This window comes from Aulostomus chinensis, chromosome 3 (assembly GCF_037954235.1).
Source record: "Aulostomus chinensis isolate RoL2024-O1b breed Wild chromosome 3, RoL_Achi_v1.0, whole genome shotgun sequence".
Classification (NCBI taxonomy): domain Eukaryota; kingdom Metazoa; phylum Chordata; class Actinopteri; order Syngnathiformes; family Aulostomidae; genus Aulostomus; species Aulostomus chinensis.
The window spans coordinates 6844981-6867481 of NC_141322.1; the positions used below are offsets into that span (position 1 = coordinate 6844981).

The 22501-nt window shown below is 43.2% G+C and overlaps 2 protein-coding genes and 1 long non-coding RNA gene across 6 annotated transcripts in view; 2 read left to right on the plus strand and 1 right to left on the minus strand.

Moving 5' to 3' along the window:
* cdk18 (cyclin dependent kinase 18) overlaps nucleotides 1–13100 on the plus strand; it is a 40008-nt gene extending 26908 nt beyond the window's left edge. The window contains exons 9-16 of one of the 3 annotated variants that reach the window (XM_086198390.1): nucleotides 222–345; nucleotides 708–828; nucleotides 3411–3508; nucleotides 3812–3917; nucleotides 4471–4513; nucleotides 4603–4693; nucleotides 7734–7811; nucleotides 8566–13100. In XM_086198390.1, coding sequence (XP_086054516.1) covers nucleotides 222–345; nucleotides 708–828; nucleotides 3411–3508; nucleotides 3812–3917; nucleotides 4471–4513; nucleotides 4603–4693; nucleotides 7734–7811; nucleotides 8566–8600 — 696 coding nt within the window. In that variant the 3' untranslated portion in view covers nucleotides 8601–13100. Of the gene's footprint in view, nucleotides 1–221; nucleotides 346–707; nucleotides 829–3410; nucleotides 3509–3811; nucleotides 3918–4470; nucleotides 4514–4602; nucleotides 4694–5194; nucleotides 7529–7733; nucleotides 8015–8565 lie in introns of those variants that run through there. The other 2 variants (XM_086198388.1, XM_086198391.1) reach the window with 2 other exon arrangements.
* On the minus strand, nucleotides 1–14755 carry LOC147267517 (uncharacterized). Of its 2 annotated transcripts, none has more exons than XR_015112038.1 (4): nucleotides 14492–14755; nucleotides 4534–4662; nucleotides 3337–3469; nucleotides 1–340 (listed from the first exon to the last, which is right to left on the minus strand). It is a non-coding gene; the product is annotated as an uncharacterized LOC147267517 (long non-coding RNA). The 2 variants fall into 2 exon arrangements; XR_015112037.1 differs by lacking the exon at nucleotides 14492–14755 and adding an exon at nucleotides 6986–7049.
* Nucleotides 14509–22501, plus strand: part of slc60a1a (solute carrier family 60 member 1a) — an 11445-nt gene continuing 3452 nt past the window's right edge. Inside the window, exons 1-7 of the mRNA XM_086198385.1 lie at nucleotides 14509–14762; nucleotides 16173–16371; nucleotides 17786–18046; nucleotides 18960–19077; nucleotides 19155–19270; nucleotides 19355–19528; nucleotides 22235–22382. Coding sequence (XP_086054511.1) covers nucleotides 14530–14762; nucleotides 16173–16371; nucleotides 17786–18046; nucleotides 18960–19077; nucleotides 19155–19270; nucleotides 19355–19528; nucleotides 22235–22382 — 1249 coding nt within the window. The 5' untranslated portion in view covers nucleotides 14509–14529. The remainder of the gene's footprint in view (nucleotides 14763–16172; nucleotides 16372–17785; nucleotides 18047–18959; nucleotides 19078–19154; nucleotides 19271–19354; nucleotides 19529–22234; nucleotides 22383–22501) is intronic.

Sequence of the window (22501 nt, forward strand, 5' to 3'; positions counted from 1 at the left end):
TTAACTGCTAACTAATGGTTCACTAAGCATTTCTGATGGTTAATTTGACATTAATAACCTTTAATATGTACCTGTATTACAGTGCATAGCGAATGTATTTATTTGTTTTGCAAAGTGCTACTTTCCTTTGAAAGCACTGGACTTGTTTAAATTCTGGAACTCCATAAGTTCCAGAGACGGTAGGTTTAGTTGATTTCTTAAAGGTTTTTGTTCTCCTGCAGGTCTTCATGTTTCAGCTGCTACGAGGTCTCTCCTACTGTCACCAGAGAAAGATCCTCCACCGAGACCTGAAGCCTCAGAACCTCTTGATCAACGATAGGGGCGAGCTCAAACTGGCAGACTTTGGTAGGAAAGGAAACACACAGGCACGCAGACACACACACACACACACACACACACACACACACACAGTATATTAGAACATCAGCACTTGGTAGTACAATAGTACTGTTACTATAACTACCATCACTTCCTGTATCTTACTAACCATGCCCTCCAGCTGGAAGCTATTTATGAAGAATTCCTTAACAAGCAGGACATGTTTACTCTGTGATGCTTCGAAACATAATAATGTCATAATCTTTAGAAGTTTAGTTTCTGTGACAGCGTGCCATCAGTAGAGTCCAGTATATCAGAGGGAAGACACACAGCAGAAGAAGTCTGGGCTCACCAAGCAAACCTAATTACTGGTCTCTTGTATGGTCCAGGTCTGGCAAGGGCCAAGTCTGTTCCCACTAAGACCTACTCCAATGAGGTGGTAACTCTATGGTACCGACCCCCTGACGTGTTGTTGGGCTCCACAGAATACTCTACACCCATTGACATGTGGTGAGTAGTCCTACTGCACTCCTCCCAGGAGCATCCTGGAGTACTATCTCCCACATAGGACTTGTTAGAACTCATCAATGATAGACAATGATTAATATGAAAAAAGGACACAACAAGAAGAACTTTTCGTGTTATGGCACGATATGTAAATGAGAAATTGTTACAATATCATGAGTGAATGTGCTAATCCTCCAACATTTCATGTAAAACAGATTTGTTGTGTATATACTGGTTGGGCCAATAGGGGAGCATCCCTATAAACATGTAAGAGTCATACTGACTGAGTGATTCCCCATTGTTGAACCAAGCATGCTTAAGTGATGTAGCACAGCAGGTGCCGCTAGCAAGCTGGATGCTAATGTCACTGACGTCCTGTTGCATCAGACAAAGGAGAATGGACAAGCTGATCATTACTTGTCCTGGGTTTTCTGCACCACAGCTGAAATATTTAACCACTACTGACACATCCAAGCTAGTGGTAGTCCTCTGAATGATTTGGCGAGTTGGCCCAGTGGCACTGCAACCTTCATGATTTATGAGATCAAATCCTCCTGAATTCAATGTTATGCTTAATGTCAGAAGAAGCATACAGTACGGTGGAGACGGCATGGTGGTGCAGTGGTTAGCACTGTTGCCTCACAGCAAGAAGGTTCTGGGTTCGAGTTCTGGCTTGGGCACGGGATCTTTCTGTGTGGAGTCTGCATGTTCTCCCTATACCTGCATGGGTTCTCGCCAGGGACTCCAGCTTCTTGACACCGTCCAAAGACATGTAATTGGGGACTAGGATAATTGGATACTCTAAATTGACCGTAGGTATGAATGTGAGTGTGAATGGTTGTCTGTCTGTAAGTGTTGGCCCTGCGATGGACTGGTGACCTGTCCAGGGTGAACCCTGCCTCTCGCCCGAAAGCTGCTGGGATAGGCTCCAGCCCCCCATGACCCTTAACAGGATAAGTGGAAGACAGTGGATGGATGGATGGATGGATGGCATACGGTGGCCCTGGGGGGCAAAACACAACGACATTTCCCAAAACACAACGACATTTCACAAAACACATTTCAGATTACGGAAAGGGTAGGGGCAACATTCTTGTTTGTGATTGGACGAACCCAAGTTTGGCGACAGTTCAGTTATGTCATGTCCTTTTCCTTTCACGTACTACTCCCAGCAGCATCCTTGCGCGAATTTTAAACTGATTTTGAAAGGATGGAAGAGGATATTGAAACCATAAGGGACTATTTTAAAACCGCTGATAACTAACAAGGGTGGCTAACTGGCCAATCGTTGGCAGCTATTGTCCCGTTCTCTGTTCCACAGTCTGTGTGCAGTCTCAAGGGAATAACGCAGACACCTCTACAGTTGATGAAGTTGTTTTTTATTTCTTCAGGGTTGTTTTTTGTAGGTCCACATTTGAGCCACATGATTCTGCGGGAGAACCCATCTATGCAGCCAGATATCGTCATGCCACACAGTTTTAATTTGTCAAACCCGTCTACATGCCACCAGTAATTTGGACCCATAGACTAGTACGTGCGTCTAATGAAAATACGATGTGTCCGTGAGAAGGTCCCGCATGGGTTCAGTTCTTAAAGCATCCACATTACCGTGTCCCTTTTAACACAGAGGCCATATTTATGCTTTAAAGTCAAACACATAGTCCTGTATCCAGACATCTGTCCAGGTTCACACAGCTCTGATAAAATAGCCCTTCTGATGTGACTTGTTGAAGAGTTGCTGCCCCATCTCCTCGGTCCTGAATTTTTCAAACGCGCTTTCAGAGTTCCACAGGGACATTTTAATGTCATGATATGTTGAAAGCATATTGACAAATACGTTGTATGAATGTCCTTTCTTAAAATATTTCGTTATGATTTCAACATCCTCTTCCATCCTTTCAAACTCAGTTTAAAATTGGTGCAAGGACGCTGCTCAGAGTAGTACACAAACGGAACAGGAAATGACATAATTGAACTGCATCCAATCACAAACAAGAATGTTGTCCCTACCCTTTCCGTAATCTGAAATGTCGTCTTTTGTCAAATGGACTCAATTTTATATAGCGCTTTTCTACCTTAGCGGCACTCAAAGCGCTTTACAGTGTCATCTCATTCACCCATTCACACACACACTCACGGTGGAGGCTGCCATGCAAGGCGCCAACCTACTTATCAGGAGCAATTATGGGTTCAGTTTCTTGCTCAAGGACACTTTGACATGGTCACCGGGGTCGAGGATCGAACCAGCGACCCTTTGGTTGCTAGACGACCACTCTACCCCCTGAGCCATGCCGCCCGTTGTGTTTTGTGAAATGTCGTTGTGCTTTGTGAAATGTCGTCTTTCGTCAAATGTCATTGTGTTTAATGAAATGTTTTTGTGTTTTGGGAAATGTCGTTGTGTTTTGCCCATCAGGGCCACCGTTCAAGCAGGAGAGGGGTGGAATCATTCACCTAAGTCAGTCAGAGAAATATTTCCACTTCGTCATGTTTTGGTGAATTTGGTGAACTTACTCATCATAAGTGAGATTTTTTCACATAGATTCTGATAACTTTTGTTTGTTCCTCTTCTTCTCTTCATCCTCCAGGGGGGTGGGCTGCATCCTGTATGAGATGGCAACAGGTCACCCCATGTTTCCTGGTGCCACTGTGAAGGAAGAACTTCATTTAATTTTTAGGCTCATGGGTAAGATAAGCTAGTCCAGGGTATATTTATACTACCGTACCTTGATTCTTCAGTTAAGCACAACTTCACAACAAATTAGTTAAATATCAGCTGAGATCAGTCATATTTTACATGCTTCAGTGGCCCAACAAATGACCAATTAAACAAATTTCCTTTGTCTCCAATTTCCATGTTGTTAATTTGTGCTTTTGAGGGTCTGGGGTCCCTGGGCAGTTGCCCACATCGCTGTAAGCCTTGGTAAGACAGGAGCCCAGTATATCACTATGCTAGTATCACACATTGGTTTGTGTCTTATTCTTGTAGGGACTCCAACTGAGGACACGTGGCCAGGTATCAGCAGTAATGAGGGGTTTAAAGCATACCTCTTTCCTCAGTACAGACCCCAAGCTCTAATAAACCATGTGCCCAGGTAACAGTCATGCTTGAATCATACATGTTTTCACCATGTCACTGACACTCAGCTGCATGCACAGGCTCTGAAGCTTGTGCCATAGCACCCCCTTTGCTGTTCAGTAACACACAGCTGGCAAACCCTCTTCTCACTGTCAGTTAACTAACTCTATCACAGTGCAGGAATGAATGTAAACAAAAAAGGGGCCTCACAAATCAACTGATCCTACAGATGTGACAAATGTGCATTAGACCTGAATTCTTTCGACTTGCCAGCAGACGCTCCATAAATTGGAAAGAGCTTTAATTTATAATGAATCAATTTTTATCAGTGAAGAAATACATCAGTCTTTTCATTGGCTACTTGTTTTGATAGATGCTATCTCAGGTGCATACCAACTGTTCCAATACAGTGAATTTTTTTTGGGAGGGTGGGGCAGGTATCAGTAACATGCACTACAGGGATTCCAAAGGATTTCAGTCACACAGTTGCAGCAGAGCCAACTATCAGGAAGCATGACATCATCTTTCCCTGAATCCTCATCATTTAAAAAGGTCTTTGTTTCCATCAGGTTGGACACAGAGGGGATTGACCTGCTCTCTGCCCTACTGCTGGTATGACACAAGACACTCACCTGAACTTAGAGAAGAACAGAACAGTAATTTTAAAGAAGTCTCATCTGTTGCTTGTGTGGTCCTTGCAGTACGACACCAGGAAGCGAATCTCCTCTGAAGCCTCCTTAAGACATCTTTACTTCCTGAGTCTTGGAGACAACATACACAATTTGGCAGACAGTAAGACATCATCACAAAGCTTTTTAAAAAACATTGTAATGAGTATAATTACTAGGTGGTATCATTCCTTCTCTGCCAAATCTGAGAATGTAAAAAAAATAAGCAAAACCCTCAAATAACCTTTTTTTATTTATTCCATTTCCAAAATTTCTACCTTTCACTGATTTCTACCCTTGATTCAACAGTTTAGCTTTGTTTCAGCCATTTTCAGCATTGCTTCAATGCTTTCTTTCACTCAAAGGCTGTCTCAATCTGCTCCTCTCATGATATTGTGAGCTCAGGGATAGGAGCTGTTTCTGCTTTGGGGAACCACCCCACCGTGTCAGAATGGAAAGTCATTGTGGTAACATCTTCATGGAACTAGACCATCATGTCCCAGTCTGTGGAAAAGAGTCTTGGCTTGACTTCCTCTATCCTCCATGATACTGATGGTGAATATCCCCTGCTTTCCTTTCTCTGCCCTCCATCATATTGCCCGGCGATCTCTGGAACTGATCATAGTGCTTCTGAAGTGACTTCAGATAAAAGGTTGTCTTATAACTTGACATGGTGACCTGGAAGCTTGCACTGAGAGCTTTGCAGAGCACAAAGAAGTCCTCATTCCTGAACCACTTGTGGTTGATAAGGACAGAGAATGATGTCATAAGCTGACTGAACTGACTGAGTGTGATCATCTGGGACCTCTCAGCTGCCAACATCATTCCAGGTTGTCCAGCTTCCTTTTTAGCTCAGGAACACAGCCTAAATCTTGTATTGCTATTCCTCTATCCCTAATACAACCACCTCCTTTCAATTTTTCCAACTGGAATTAGACCAAAGCTGTTGTGCCTCTCCCTACCCACCCTTGTCCTACTCTTCCTGTCTGGATCCTGCAGCTGCAGCCTACCACTTGCTTATTCTATCTCAATTTGTGGTTTGTACTTTGAGCTGGAACGGACCTCGACATTTGTGTTTCTCACTGTATCTCTGAAGACTTGCCAGGGGTCTCATTTCTAAAACAGTGTGTAGGATTCCTACTAGAAGTGTATGTCTGAAAAAAAAAAGAACTAAAATTGTGCCTGTATAGCAGTTTGACCCACGTACTTCTCTGGACATGGCCACATTCCAACATCCATCCATCCCTCCATTTCAACCACTTATTCTGTTAAGGGTCGTGGGGGGGCTGGAGCCAATTCCCTTTGGTCAAGAGGCGTGGTTCACATGTACAGACAACCATACACACTCACAGCCACACCTGCAGTCAATTTAGAGTATTCAACTAGCCTAGTCCCCACTTGCATGTTTTGTAGTCTGTGGGAGAAAGCCGGAGTACCCAGAGAGAACTCACGCAGGCACAGGGAGAACATGCAGACTCCACACAGAAAGACAGCCTGGGCTCAAACCAGGAACCTTCCTGCTGTGAGGCGACAGTGCTGACCACTGCACCACTGTGCTGCCCACATTCAACCATAAATTGTCTATACAAAGCAGCCCATGAATTCTGACTGAATGACACCAGCTGGCTGATCAGTGGTCCCTCACGGTGAGTCACAGCAACAACCACAATGAAGGGGAGAGAAGTGAATGACAAGTCATTACACAGGAGTGTCACTGTAGTATTCACAAGTTTGCAGCAATCAGACGGACAGCTTCACTGTAACAACATGACATTGTCAACCAGTGGTTTCCTGATATAATTTCAAAAGACATTTGATAGGCGGAGATGATTTGAAATATAGCTTTGTCGTGATGAACTTGGCTGTGCTGTGATTATATAGAAAGGATCTGAGGACGAGGACGGTCATAATTGAGAGAGAATTCCCACTGGTTTAGTTACAGGCTTACTTCATGTTGCGAACCATGTGTAAGTGATGAAAATAAGATGGATGAAGGTGATAAGAGTGCACGTGCTGCTGTATTGTGCATCTTGTCAGATGCTTGCTTTCACTCCAAATTACAGGATAACTATAATGGTACTTGGTGATATCGCAGCATGAGAGCATAATGGACAGATCTCCAATGTGATCTTTGATTCAAACAACTGTCATCCTCCTCTTGAACAAACAGAAAAAGTGCGGATGAAATCTTGAGCAAACTTTAATTAAAGTTTATTTGTTTTCAGCTTCACATCATTTCAAATCTACAGAACCGTTATGGCCCCACCAATGTCACAACCGTTGCATGGACAGTGGTGTATGCCAGTTTCCAGCACCATTTACATAACCTTCATAAATGAGACCCCTGGTCTTTTCATGCATGGTTTCCTGTTGCATTAATGTAGTCGTGAGACGGTGTCTTCCCAAAGGAGCCCACCTTCTGAGAGGCATTGCGGCTTGACCCTCTCAGATTTATGAGCTGTCTTTCCTATGCATCCATCATCGTCAGTGAATGCAACCATCTTGGATAGTGGTGGTACCACCATACAGAGTCTTTTATGCTCGGATCGTACAAGCAGGATGATCTCACCCTCCATAACATAGGTGACATCATCATGATAGATTCCTCTTTTTAAGGAATGTATGGCTGTATGATTTGAAGGGCTTGATCAACATTCACACCCATGACAAGAGCTGAGTGGGGGTGGTGACATCATCCAACTGCCATGTTTCCAAGAGGATTATTTCAAAGGCTGCCACAAAAGTAATGGAAGAAATGTTGCCTTCCATCCATCCATTTTCTACCGCTTATCCTGTTAAGAGTAGCAGGGGGGCTGGAGCCTATCCCAGCAGCCTTGGGGTGAGAGGCAGGGTTCACCCTGGACGGGTCACCAATCCATCGCAGGGCCAACACATAGAGACAGACAACCATTCACACTCACAGCCACGCTTACGGTCAATTTAGAGTGTCCGAGTAGCCTCTTCCCCTCTTACATGTCTTTGGACTGTGGGAGGAAGCTGGAGGACCCGGAGAGAACCCATGCAGGCACAGACATAATCTTTAGACATTTCTGTCTGATTGAAGATAATGTGTGTTGACTTTGGGTGTTTGGTTATTTTATGTGGTTAAGTCTACACATACAAACCTCTCTGTATTGTGCTTTCTATTCCTCTTTGTGTATAAGCTGCTGATGTGTTCTCCCTTCGAGAGGTGCAGCTCCAGAGGGACCCGGGTCACCGCAGCTCAGTGTTTCAGCCCTTAGGTGCAGTAGCCTTCACACTGTTTCATCATCACATGGCTTTAACACAAGCTTTGGTAGTGACACTGTCATTAACACTTTAGAGGTCAGATACACACTCTCTTTTTTAAGATAATTCAAGTTGAAAATATTTAGGGTGATTGGTATTGATAGAGGGCTGTTGAGGGCAATACGTCTTGTTTCTAACCATCCATTGCGCAACTGCATCTGAAAAGATAAAGAATTTTATGAACGACTTTCTTTTGTTCCTGAGGGTGCACAATCTGAAATGTTATAAAGTATAATGCAAGGCCTTTGTTTTCTCCGCACAACTGTAAAACAACAATTGTACATACAATATACTGAACTTCACAGACAAGCAGACACATTAGTAACAAACAACATATTGTAAACAAACACTTCAGGGGGGAGCAAAGTGGCTGCATCCGTGCACCTCTCTGGCTTACTTGAGCATTGCTTATTAGTAAAGTTCTGCTCAGCTGTGTTTATTCTGGCAAAGACAAAAAAATACCACAAATTGGAGCTTCGGATGAGCAAGTGGGTTATTCTGATTCATGGACACATGTAGATACTCTCAGCTCTTCATGGCACTCAGATATGGATGGATGCTTCCCTCAGTGCACTGAAAACATATTCCACTTATACTGCATATTGCATATTGATACTGTTTCAGTTTTCTTACTAGTACTATTAAAAATGTACATCATTTATCATTTTATTCTGGAAGAAATGTTCTTTCTGTTGTCTGTCTCTTCAGGGCGAGGAAAGAACCGCAGGCAGAGTATCTTCTAGAGGTCCTCACGAACACTGAGAAGACCCCTGAAGCCAATATAGCTCTCATCCCCAACAAGCACACACACACACACACACACACACACACACACACACACCATGGCAGCTGACAGGGTCCCTGGAAATATACCTGCCCTGCATTTGAAATGCTAGCGTTAAGAAGGTGAGAATTTTAAATTACTCCCCCCAAATTGGCAGTGAGGGAATGATAATTGTAGCTTGAGCACTTGTTGCACAAATTCAGTGTATATCTTTACAAAGTTTTTTTAACAGGTTCAGCAGTGAGCTTTATCTGGGCTAATGGGGTCGATCAGCAGAGAAAATTTACCAAAGCTGAAAAGCAGCTCAGCCATGAACTCTTGATGGTTAGCCACCTGGATATGTCAACCCGGCTGGAGACACACATACACAAATAGATATAGAGATACACAATAGTAACCCTAACCATGAACACACGTTTGACCCCACCATGGTAGAAACATGCCCCCCCCCCCCCCCCCGTTCCAACTCTGTTCACATACGCACAGTGTTAACTGCTGACTCGAACTCCAGTTTGCGGAGTTGCCTTAGCAAAATGTGCATGATATTTATTTGGGCTGTGAAGAATCTATATTTGCTGAAGTGTTGCCAATATGCTTGGAGGCGTTCGCTTTATGTGTGTACAGTAAGTAACTCAGTAAGAGCATAGTACTCCTAGTTTGCTGTTTGTACCAACCAGAAGTGTCCTCTATAACCTGGTCCCCTCACTCTGTGTCTTACTTTACATGGTTCCAAAGGACCACTGACATATCTTACCTGAACCCTTGAACTCCTAACCAGCACCTGTACAATGAGTGAGCATGTCTGTCCAGTGCACAGTAGCAGAAAATGAGCCTGAGTAGGAATAACCAAAGTCATGGCCTATTACCAGGGAAGGTGTGCCACAAAAAATGCCTCTGTATAAATGACAAAGAATCGGTATAACATACAAAAGCTACATGGAAAAAGTAAAACATTCATCGTAAAACGTTATTTGTTTTCCTCATAGTCCCCATCGTTCTGTGAGCATGACACCAGAGGGGAATCCTGTGGTACGAATAAATCTGTCGATAAGAATGTGATGGGGGCTAGTTGCTAAGATACACCATCCTTGCTCCTTAACTCCCCCACTGCTACTCCACCCTCTTCCTTCTTGTTTGGTGTTACTCAAATCCACCAGAAAAAGAAATGCTGATGGATTCCCAAGAGAGACAAATATGGCTTTAGGCCACATTAATGACTGTGACATGTAATCTCAAGGACTGTTACATTAATAAAGCAACATGAGCAAGACTGCTGTGATTTTAGATCTTCTGACTAAACCAGAAGACATTTTAGAACAGGATTGTGTTTTACAATCGAAAGCTGCAGAAACTGTGGATTGTGTGGTTTGTTGTATCATCTGCAGATTGTTACATTCACACATGAGGGCAAACTCTTCAGGGGTCTGTACTACAAAGCCAGAGCAGCCTATCCAGGCTATGTGCAAGTTACCTGGGATGACAAACACCAATCACAATCAGAATTAAAGCTGAAAGCAGCGTTGTTAGGGCCTGAGCTCCTGCGCGGCCTGTGGCCGCGTCCTTGACACCGGCCCCAATCCAACGGTGTATTGGTCAAATCCCTGGGCCTTGTAGTTTAGGAGTTAGAAGCCTGAGTCTGATCAGAGAGTGAGAGCAGAGCTGAGAGCTGGCCCTTTAAGAACCCCTCACCACTGCACTGTCTCTGATCTGTGCTAGAGTGGAGAGAGAGGAGGATTAACAGAATTGTAGTGGGGAAAAGTGGAATAAGTCGGCATTCGTTGGTCAAAAGTGACACATAATACCATATTTTTGTAGGGATTTTTGTCAGGAATGCAGTGGTGTGTTTGTAAAAGCTGTGGGATGTATGGTGTAGACGTGAGAAGCATTAGTTTGACAGTATGTACCCTGAGAGGACACGGTCTCCCCATAGACTTCCATTGTAAGCGTGAAACGTGTCTCCCCCACTTTGAGGGCTTATAAAATCCAAATCGAGCGATTCATATAAAAACCATTAAAAATTTTTGAAGAGCAGAGTTGTGTGATTAATGTGTGAAAGTTTGGAAGCGATAGCGTTAATGCCCTAGGAGGAGATAGATTTTGTTCGGGGAGTAAAAAAAGTCCTTTTTTGGACAGTTTTGTCCGATATGTGGACATTTTGTTGTAGATAGGTGAGGGGTCAGAGTGTATGAATTGTTCGTCTTGATGAGACGAGTCCAACGGTGTTCGTCCCATGTTTGTGGGACATTCGTGGGAGGAGTTATAGCGCTCCAAATTATTTAAAAAATTATCTTGTAGTTGTGTGGCTCCCTAGGTGGCGCTATAGACTTTTGTGGTGTTTTTCTTTTTGATTAGTGAATGTTTAGCGAGACCGGACTATTGTGGCGAATTTCAGCGAATTTCATGCATGTTCAGGGGGTGAAATTAGATTATGCACGTTATGCGCATAATGTGCGTGCTCATTGACAGCAAGAACCGTCTAGTACCAGGTCTTGAATGGTGTGTATGTGAAAACCGGCTCCAGGCCGTCTGGCCGAGCTGCCTCATGGGTTTGGGGGGGGCTGGGACACTGTTTAGTGTGTGTTTTTAGTGTTTTTAGTGCTGCTAATTTGTTGCTCTGCCGAGCAAACATAATAGGGTCTTCGCCTGAAGTACCTTCAGGCTCAGGCCCTAATAAGTAACTACATTAGTTATTAACTTTTATGATCACCCCAGTGCTTCCCTTCCTGTTTTTGAATGCACTCATACTACAGCGGTGACTTCCCCAACATGGAGAGGTGGAGAGCTGCTCAAGAGGAAAAACTATAATCCTTTCCAAATATGAGTGCCATAAATCTATTATAAAAATGGAAAATGCATGTCACTCACAGGGATGCTCTCAGAAAATGCCTAAGGCTTTTGACTGTCACAAAAAAAACCCAGAACTCATTAGAGACTCTCCCCCCGTCCACGGGATCCTCTAATAGTGAACGGTGCTTCCATGTATTTTGAATCTTGTATCTTACCTCTTAACCTGTTACGTAGCAGGGCAGGTCTGCAGAATAAACTACCATGGTGATGTAGTCTGATGAAAAGTGACCCACCTTTGTCATTCAGAAAATCCCAGGTTGAACATGAAGTTACCCCGCTACTCTCACTATGTAGTACAGGCCCCAGGTCAAGACTCTCACTCATGCATGTTCACACTCAGTACGTTTAAGTTGTGTTACTGCATGTAAAACTTGACTTTTGAAATAAATGTAAAGGTGTTAGCCTGGCTGAAATTGCAGTGAGTGGTCAGACCAACACACCCAGATAGTGCAGTTGGGGATTGAATTACTCACACATGTATACGCTTCAATCAACACCCAATCGGCCTGTCGTTTTGCGCATGTTCACATGTCAACTGTTGTCTTTAACCTGGACGCAGAACAGGTGAAAGGGGTATCATCAGGGCTGGTGAAACGATGGTGAAAACAAGGCATTTTTGTAGAAAGAGACAAACGATGCTTTCTCAACTAAGGAGTTGTCCATTTTTCTTAAAAAAAAAATCTTTGGATTTATGTCCACAATTGGAATTTTTGTGAACCTAAAAAAGGAAAGTCTTACTGTCACCTATCTTGAGGCAGAGATGCTTCTGTGGATAAATTGGTTCTTCCCCACTTTGTATACTGGGACAGCAGCAGTAGTCCAATTAAATGACCTATTCAAGCAGTAACTGTAGCTTGACTTCATTGTGCATGTTAAACGTACTGACTGAGATAATTCCATTTGTTCATCAGACAGTTTGCCTCAGAGATTTAGTGGAGGGTGCAGTGCAGTTGCTTGACAATTGCGAGTTAATGTCATTTTGATGAGCTGCAAATGAAAGCACTTTGCCATGCTTGTGTTGTCTGACGATGCAACAATGTGTGTGAGAACTCAACTAAATAGTGAAGTCACCATGTGTTATCATAGAGTGCAACAGGATGCTGGATATGTGTGAGACACTGTTGGGGCTCTCTGCCACACAGTGATTGTCATGAACCTGTATTGCCTTTGATTTTGTCACACAACAGACCAGTTTGATTCACTTTGTCAGCTGTTAGCTGTGATGCAGTTTGCTAAACTGTCAGCGGAAAGAAGGGACGAAGTTAAGGAGGAAAGGAAAGGAAGGAAATGTGGTGAGATTAGAAGGTGAAAGGAGAGGGCTGCATAGCTGTGGATGTTAACCCCCTTCCCCTCACTCATAGCACAGGTATTATTACTCTGTGTTTCATTGTGGTTCATAAAATCAAAATGATATATTTATTATTAATATTCCTGATGTTTAAAATAGAACATTATATTTAAAAAAATCTTAAGAATAAAAGCTGAAAATGATGTTTAATGTTTTTAAAAAGAGATGTTTAGTTTTTGTATAAGATGATATTTTGTGTGGTTTGTCTACAATGTTAAAATAAGAAATTGAATGTACTGTGTTCAGTTAACAGGCTTAGATTGGATCAATGAAGTCATGAATAAAAATTAAAACATTCCCTTGTTGAGTTTGCTTTTGGCCGTCCACGTTTTCATTTTGCACCTCAGCGCTGATAGAATGCTACTCTGGTATTATTATGGGATGCTGCAGAATAAAGGCAGTACAGCAGATGAACAGAGGGAGGTGCTGCTAGGCTGCATGTTGGGACAGTACGACTAGTGTACTGCTGATGATTGAAGCTGCAAAACTATCAACTAGAATATAACCTGAGTAAGAAATATGTATAAAAAAAAGTTAAGTGTTCAGTATAGAGACCAAGGCTTTGTGTGTACATAATCTTGAAAACAGACTTCTTACTGGAAAACTGATTTAGAAACCAAAAAAGAAAATAAATATAATAACATTGAAATTTGAATTTATGTGAAAACGGAATGCACATTAATCATCCGATCCAAAACCGACCAATCCCTCTTGAGAACAAACAAAGACCCTCATGAACTGAGGACAGAGGTCACTATGTTTCTCTTCAATGAGACAAACAGGAGGATCATATTTGAGTAGCATGAGCTTTTAGCCTCTACACTCAAATAGGAACAGTTTCATTTTCTTGTGCGTTAATCAAGATGTTGCTGAACAAAACGTCTGTTCATCTTGAGTTCACGACAATGCTGATTTTGTGGTGGTGTCCTGTCCATTTCAGTGTCTTCCTGGTGCGGATTAAAAACACAGCTAAGTTGGAACATTCATGAATAAAATGACTGAAGGTCCTAACAGAGGATGGTCTGAAAAACAGTCTAGTCTTGTTACAAGTTGGGCAAATAGCATGAGCTGATGTTGTTATCAAGTGAGTATTGGCTAATGTTAGCTAACTAGTGGACTTAAACATATTATTTAAAGATGATTCAGATCAAAATTGAAATCCTTTACACATGAATAAAAAAAATACAAATATGAATAAATTCGTTTTTATCTTGTGGGGTGAGTGATTAAGAGGTAAATCCTACACGTTTATAAGGTCGTGTATAAATGTCAGAATCATTCGGGACTGGGCCCCCCGGGGGTCTGATCCTGTAGACTAGACCCGACCGAGGGAATGCAGCGTTACTTCAAGGTCGACTAGAAAATAACGGTCATCCTCTCTGCGGTGCAGCTAGGCTCGCATATTCACTTCACGTGTCTGATTAAATTTGTTGGCCAGATAAACTTTGGCTTTCTTAAAAGTTAATCTCTTTCCATACAAATCTAAAACTATAGAACAAATACAAACTGACATCAAAATAAAAATGCCTATTAATGCCGTTCACTATCGATAATAACAGCATCTGTGGGATAAGGATTGGACTTCTTATTTACCGACCCTCCTACCTTCCTGCCCTAATCAAATGAGGGCGGTTATTGTGACGTCAGTGACTCACCTTCACCTGCTGTGAACTCCTGCGGGAGTCAAGACGACATGAGGCTGCTGGACGAGCGCATCTGCTCGCTGTTCCAGTCCCGCTGGCAGCACACCGTCACTTACTGGAGCGTCTTCTTCAGCTTTGGCCTGTACATCGCCTTCCTGGGACCCACGGTCCTGGATCTGAAGTGTCAGACCCACTCCACGTTCGAGGAGATCACCTGGGTTTTCTTCTCTCAGCAGCTCTTCCTTCTGGCAGGCAGCTGCCTGGGAGGACTTTGGAAGAAAACGTAAGTTTCGTATCTGTTGTGATCATCATCATCATCATCATCATGTCTACTGTGGGATTACGTCATACACATGACACTACTTGCCGTTGTTGAAAGCGAGGTTGAGCGTTTCATGCCGTGACACAACGGCAATGGCGTGAGTTTTAGCGTCCCTCTAACGTCGAGTCCTGGCCTTCATGCAATTGATTCAGCACTAGTTTCAAGTTAAAATTCGAACCTCCCAAATGAAATGACAGCTCCAGACTGATATTGATTAGATTAATGAATCAGCTGATATTAGTTGTAAAGGCAGGTTCATACTTTCAACCAAATTACGTATTAAAAGTATAAGTAGACCTTCTCCCTATGAAAAATGTATATTTGTTTCATCAATCACTCCATTGACGTGTTTATGTGAGCACATTATGAATGTCGCTATAGTAATCAAGCCTATATATTTTCTGTATATGGCCAATATATATGCATAAGTATAGTCCATCCATCCATCCATCCATCCATCCATTGTCTTCCGCTTGTTCCTATTAAGGGTCACGGGGGGGGGGGGGGGCTGGAGCCTATCCCAGCGGCTACGAGCGAGAGGCGGGGTTCACCCTGGACAGGTCGCCAGTGCATAAGCATAGTATTATATCTAATTTTATGATGTTGGTGAATTTTTTTATTATGTTAATCTCTAAACAAACAAAAACAAACAATCATTATTTTATCTGTAGCAGCCGACACATTAAAAACACATGGATCTCTCTGGCTGTCTATGCACCCACAGCTCACTCGTGGCTCTCTTAGTTTTGAACTTCTAGTCACGTCACCTACCCCTCAGGGGCAGTCTGGCTTAAAATGTAAACATTTGAGATTGAATATGCATCAACAAATATTAATAAAGCCCTGATCATAGGCTGGAACCCAAGGAACTTTTTTTGGAGCACTCAGAAAAGGTGAGGGGGTTGAGGGCTCTCATAATCATACTCAGTAAATAAAAGATGTTGGAGCAACAACAAGGTCAAGGTGACTGCACAGTTGCAACAGCAGTCTGCTGAGGGCGGAGTCACGGTGATAAGAGAAGTTCTAATGCATTATAATTCTAGTCTCACTTGCCGAATTTGTCAGGTGCACGTAGATAAAAAAAACTGGGCTGAAACTGGGGTTGTTTCTGGGTCGTTGAAGCTGGTGACTGACAGCACAACGTCTTCGTGGAACTGCTAATGTGCGTCTTGAAGCCTGCCTTCTGCTGGCTCAAATTGTTCAGCAGCAGCCCTAGTTACCAAACATTATAAACACCACAAAGAGAGGATTTTTTTCAGTAACTCTTTTATACTTGATTAGTTCAAATAAATTCTCATGTGAGAATATTAATAGTTCAAACCTAAAATTTGTCATTCTGTAAATGTACTGTCAACACTGTGTCCTCTCCAGACTTAGGTTTTCCCTGTCAGCCCTCTTCTCCTGCACTCTGATCATCTCCCTCGTCTTTGCCTTCATACCACTATGTCACCACGTGGTACTGTTGGCCATTGCCATAGCAACTGCTGGCACAGCCATGGGGATGATTGACACCATTGCCAACATGCAGCTGGTGAAGCTCTACCATGAGGACTCTGCCATCTTCTTGCAGGTGTGTGTAGGTTCAAGTATTAGTCTTGCTAGTGCCATCCAGCCATCCAATCATCCCATCCATTTTCTCTTTTTCTATACCACTTATATCCGTTGAGGGTTGTGGGGGGTGTTGAGCCTCTTCCAGCTAACATTGGGCAGGAGGTGGGGTTCACCCTGGATGGCTCGCCAGTCCATCGCAGGGCCATAAGGAGCAATTAGGGCTCAGTGTCTTGTTTACAGGAACTTGGACATGGTCACCTGGGGAAGGGAGGATCAAACCAGCGACCCTTCAGTTGCTAGATAGCCACTCTACCTCTGAGCCATGCCACCTCACTACTCCAATGCCATGTGACCAAACATGCTGAACCTTGCCAAAACTATGGATAGGAAGCTCTAGTAATAATGCCAAAGTCATTTCTGCTGATGGGTTCAATCCTTCATAGATTCTTTATTGATTTTCAGTGTGGATAGGAGGCCTGCGCAGGTTGTCAGTGTCAACATAACTGGGCTGTTCCCAATGAAATTGCGTTTGAGGTGTGCAAACACTGCATGGTTGGCAGGCTGGAGCAAGTGACTCCACCCAGAGAAGGCACACTTGAACGTGGCCAGGCTCAGAAGGATATGGAGCTGAGGGGAGTGAGTCTTGAGAGCTGGCTGCAACAGAAATGTTCCAGTGGAGAGAATTTCATGGGCCAGTGAAAACTCCATTACATTATAGGGACAGATTAGTCATAACACCACAGGAAGTGATTTTCTTTTTTCTTACACTTTGATGATCTCCTCTAAGAGGGGTGACCAGATCCATCTCAGATTTGGTCACAACCACCTTAAAAACTTGGTTACTGTGAAGAATCTGAGTTTTTATTAAATCGTGTCACAGTGGTGGTGGTGGTGGTGGTGGGGGTCTAATTAGATATTCCACCTTAGAACAGGAAACTATTGTAATTGGAATCTGCATGTACTGATTTTTTCCATTCTTAATACATTTAAGAGTCCAGCCTAAAGACATTCACAAGCTAAATTTGAGTCCACCTGGCACCTGACCTTGGCACCAGCAGGAAGTGAGCCTGATGGAAGAGACATCGAAATTACATTCATCTGATAAACAGCAACAACAATGATTGTGGATTCAGGAAGTCATATTTGCTTTACACTGTAGCATTAGGCAGCTCCTTGATGGAAAAATCCAAATATTATAAGGTTTCACCTCCCTCTCGCTCTACGCAACACTTTTCTTTTCTTCACAGCTGATGAAGGAATTGCTGTGAAACGTGTTGCTGTCTGGATATCGATGATTGTCATTGCTGACACACCGAATAGACCCTGCTACATGTAATTTAATGGAGCACATGGAGTCAAACCTCTGTGCGGTCATCAATTCAGTGTGGTTTCTCACTGTTCTTACTAAAGGCCGCCTCTTCACCTCTCCCCAGGCCCTGCACTTCTTCATAGGGCTGGGAGCGCTGGTTAGCCCACTGGTTGTGGAGCCTTTCCTGGCCGATGACAGTTGTGTTGTGGCCTCAAACTGGACTGGCAACTCTTCCAACTTGTCCTCATTAGAACCCCAGCACCTACACAGTAGTGTGTCCAGCCATGGAGCAGCGCCACACAATGTCTCCCTGTATCCCCTGCAGACGGTGGAAGACAGCTTCACCACAGTGTCCTACGCCTTCTGGATCATGTCTCTGATCAATGTGAGTTCATTGACCCTCTTCATTGACAAGTATGTCAAAATCTGATGAAGACCCATAAATTACTACATTCATATGATTAATTGATGTTGGTTTGTATCACTTGACTAGTATAGTGAATCGTTAGTGTTCGTGTTTTACTTAACTGTTTTTTTTTATTATTATTGGTTACTTGTTTAAAGCAGGCACCTTATTCTGGGGTTTTGTGTTATATCTGACAGTTAATGTCTGGGATGTTTCTTGATATGTGAATACATACAAAAAGCAAACACAAATATCACGAGAACACAAGTCTTCAGCCTCTGTAGCATCTTTGTTGGAGCTAAAGCCCTGCTCGTGCTTCAGGTAAAAACGCCAAGAAGACTGCAAACCTCCAACAACCGACACCTGACATACTGTAGCCACCTCCACTCAAGCCTTTACCCCCACAATTTGTGTATTTGGAAAATCTGGCTTACTCTGCCTACTTTCACACTCTTCTCCTCACAGGAGCTACCACAGCAGATGTGCCAGTATAATCAAACACTGTAAATCAAAGACAGACACTTTTCTATCGTCACAGCGGCATTTCATTTAATCTGCCCTCTGTCATCATCAGCCTCATGTCACTAATGCTCGTGTTCTTACTCTCACCATCTTGAATCAAGCTACACTATGTAATTATCTTTCTTTCCTACATGTAATACTTGTGAAATACATTTTTGATGTAACATATAGAGACACGTTCTTGAATACTTCAGATTGTGCAGCTCACTGTTGTGATGAAAAGGCCTGCCGACATATTCATGACAGGAGGATTGATGAGACATGAGATGACACAAAGTGACTTTGTCAACAGCTGCTGTGTGTGTGTGTGTGTGTGTGTGTGTGTGTGTGTGTGGGGGGGGTGGGGTGAGGGGCATGCGCATCTTGACAGCTCCCTGTGCCAGCAGCAGTGCTTGCGTTGATGTACTATGAAAGATTACTGCCCTGCTGTCACAGCAGTCCACCTCTGCTCAACAAAGATAGCGGCCCTAATGGGGTCAGCAGCCAAGGTAATGTATCTATTTCTGCATGTGTGTGTGTTAGAGAGAACTGGATTACAAACTTCTTGGACTTCTTTTCCCTACAGCTCACAGCAGTGTGTTCAGTTGCTGTAACCTTGACAAACTCAGGGGTCGTCGTCCCACATTCTTCTTGCTCCATGCTCTGGGAGGAGTCATTCTCTTCATCACTGATGGAGTTATTGTGAGACCTCTTGCTCCAACACACACGTTCACATTTCCATTGCATGCTGCGGTCCAACATTTTGCTGTATTTCTCACGCGCCAGGGCTCCTATGCAGGTTTTGTCTACTCCTATGCTGTCTCTCCTCCTTTGCTGATGGCTCATAAGACGGCAGGCTATCTGGACAGTACATTCTGGGCTTCCATCACTGCAGGACGGCTGGCTTTCATCTACCTGTCCTGCAGATACACAGCGCCTCGCCTTCTCACCTTGTGTCTGGTAGGACCACACATCCATCCATCCATTTTCTATACCACCGCTTGTCCTTTAAAGGTTGGGGGGGGGGGGGGGGGCTAGAGCCTATCCCAGCTTACATTGGGCAAGAGGCGGGGTACGCCCTGCACGGGTCAGTCCATCACAGGGCCATCAGGAGCAATTAGGGGTTCAGTATTTTGCTCAAGGAGACTTGGACATGGTCACCGGGGTAAATAAGGATAGAACCAGCGACCCTTCGGTTGGTACACAGCCACTCTACAGCCATGCTGCCCCATAGGACCACATATCTAGGGGACAATTGTAGTCCAAAGAGAATACAGTAGCTCAAAAGCAACAATGATCTGCGTGTCTTGAACAAGCAATAGAGGTCATTCACTGCAGTCATGTGAGCGTTATAACCAAATATTTGAACTGGGTGGGAATTTATTATCCTCAAGAGGTAAAGGTTGAAGCAGATGTAAAGACATGATTAAACAGTGACCTCTTCCTGGTGAACATAGCAGATGTCGGGACTCTCTTATCTGTTGTCATCCTTGGGTTTTGTTTCATTAATGTGTGATTCCTGTTTTTGGATGTATGAGTTTGTTTCCATGAAACTGAGAGACCAAGATACACTATCTGGGTGTGTGTGGTGTCTGAGTCTTCACCTGTGGATGCTGCTCTTTCAAAATGAATTGCAGCTTGAGCGTTGCAGCAGCCTAAGCTCTCATCTTGCTTGGCTGATGATCAGCAGGTCCAGGCAGTGGCATAGGTTAAAAAGCAGCCAGATTTGTGCAGATTAACGTCTGCAGTGGGCTAGAGGTTACCTTTGTTGGGCAGAGTTCCAATTCTAGTTCCATTTTTCCTATTGATCTGTAGTCAAGTGATAGAAATTCAAAATCCATGAAGTAATGCTCTATGATGAGATGACTCTGAAGAAAGACCACTAAATATTCCATTTCAATTCAATATCTAGAACATCAATAAACTGCCAACGTCTGCTTCACTTGCTACTTCCTCTTTTTAATCAGGGAGACCATCAAATTCACATTCTCCAGTCAAAAGTCAGTGAAGTACAGTATGTTTTGATTCTTTAGTTGGTTGTACAGTAATGAAAATATAGCTATGAGTTATTATTCCAATCTTTTAATTGTTAACAAGAACATTCTGCTCTTCCCTTACCCAGTAAGGACAGAGAATAACTGACTGCCAACAAGCAGAACTGCCCAATGTTGAATCTCTGCAATCACGGATGATGTTTTTCGGTACTGCAATGATCAGCTGTTTCCTGATTTTAAAACTCCCGGCTGTGGGTCGCACAGCAGTTTTCGTCATCATGGACACCTCCACCCACCTCACACATCCAGCACATTGACGGCTTGGATTCACACAGCAATGGAGGCGGCAATAAGCGTACCCTCAGAGGAGGAATATTGCCGGGCCAAAATGGACCCCCAATTTGCTGCACTCTGTCTGAAACCTCAGACTGAGCCGTAAAAAAGATGGGCAAATTAGCAGATTGCTGTCCAGCATAAAACTGTTTTGTGACTAATAAAATTTAGCAGTGTAATTTCATCTCACCCTAGGCTCGTCTTTTGGTGACAATAAAGCTTCTGGTATTCTGGTATGGTATTATTACTATTCTCAGTTTTCAAGTAATTTACATGCCAACGCATATCATTGTTAACCTGAAGTGAAAATAATGTGAAGATTTGCTGCTTTTCCTTTTTTCTATTTTAATAATTTTCAATCCATTGACTTTCTATACTTTTGTTAGGTAAAAGTAAACACATTGACAGTGCTGCTCTGGGTATTTACCATGACGTCTGCCACTTAAGTCAGAAAAGACAATGAAGCTGTGACTAATACATTTCTGTTAGTTACAATCAGCTCTACCTCATCTGCCACTCAACATTCAGACTCCGCTTCTACAGGATTTAAATGCTCAGTAACAATTCTCATATGGTGTAACACTCAGAAGTAACATTTTTCTGCATGTATTACTTTAATACACCCTGCACAGTTCCCCGATTATCCTTTTATACTAGTTTGTAACAGAGCACCCTCACAGCATGTTAGAACTGTAACTACATCAAAGGATGTAAATGCTTCCTGCACCTCTGGGTGTGAGGGAAAAAAGAAGTCATAAATAAAAGCTAAGAGAACACACAACCACACATGCACACACACTCACACCCACATGGTGCTAAACTCCAGCAAGGCACAGGATTATTACCTCCACCATGGAGGTCATGTGATCACATCATGAGTTATGACCCGTGGCTGGGGTGTATATCTACAGGGCATATATGTGAAGGGCATCCCTCTGCTGCTCTCCATGCTTGCACGCCACCCCTTTTACATGCTGTGGCATTTGTTTACATCTGGTTTGGCTTAAGTCTTTAGCCCTCGTTTACACTGTCGTGTTCAAGTGACCCAAATCAGATTTTTTTGGTCAGTCATCCACTTGCAGTGATACCTGATTGGTTTTGAATTGATTGATGTTCTTTGTAACAGCGTTCCCATAGCGTCTCCGCATCAGAGACACTGTTTTAGTAGAATCAATTTTCACTGGGCGTCAGTGTTGTTAATATGCTGCATAATACAGGCTTGGTGTTAAATGGATCACTGTTACATATTCAACCTCCAACTTTGACCTTTCGGCAAAAAAAAAGCACAATAATGGACTATTTGAATCCTCATCTGCCTCGTGCCCTCTGTCCTTTCTAGGTGGGCGTCGTTCTGGTGCAGTGCATGCTGTTGATCCTCTACACAAGTTGTGTGTTTCTCTTCATTGGTACTTGTGTGTTGGGACTGTGCATCAGCAGTGTATTTCCATCCATTTTGGCCTTTACAGAGGATGCACTGGACTACAAAGGTAAACCCATGCTTCACCAGGCCTTCACGGTGTTGGCACAAGTCAACCAGAGGTAGAGCTACTCACACAGTTTCTGTTTACTGGATCAAGCTTCATATTACTTCACGATACTGCATCAC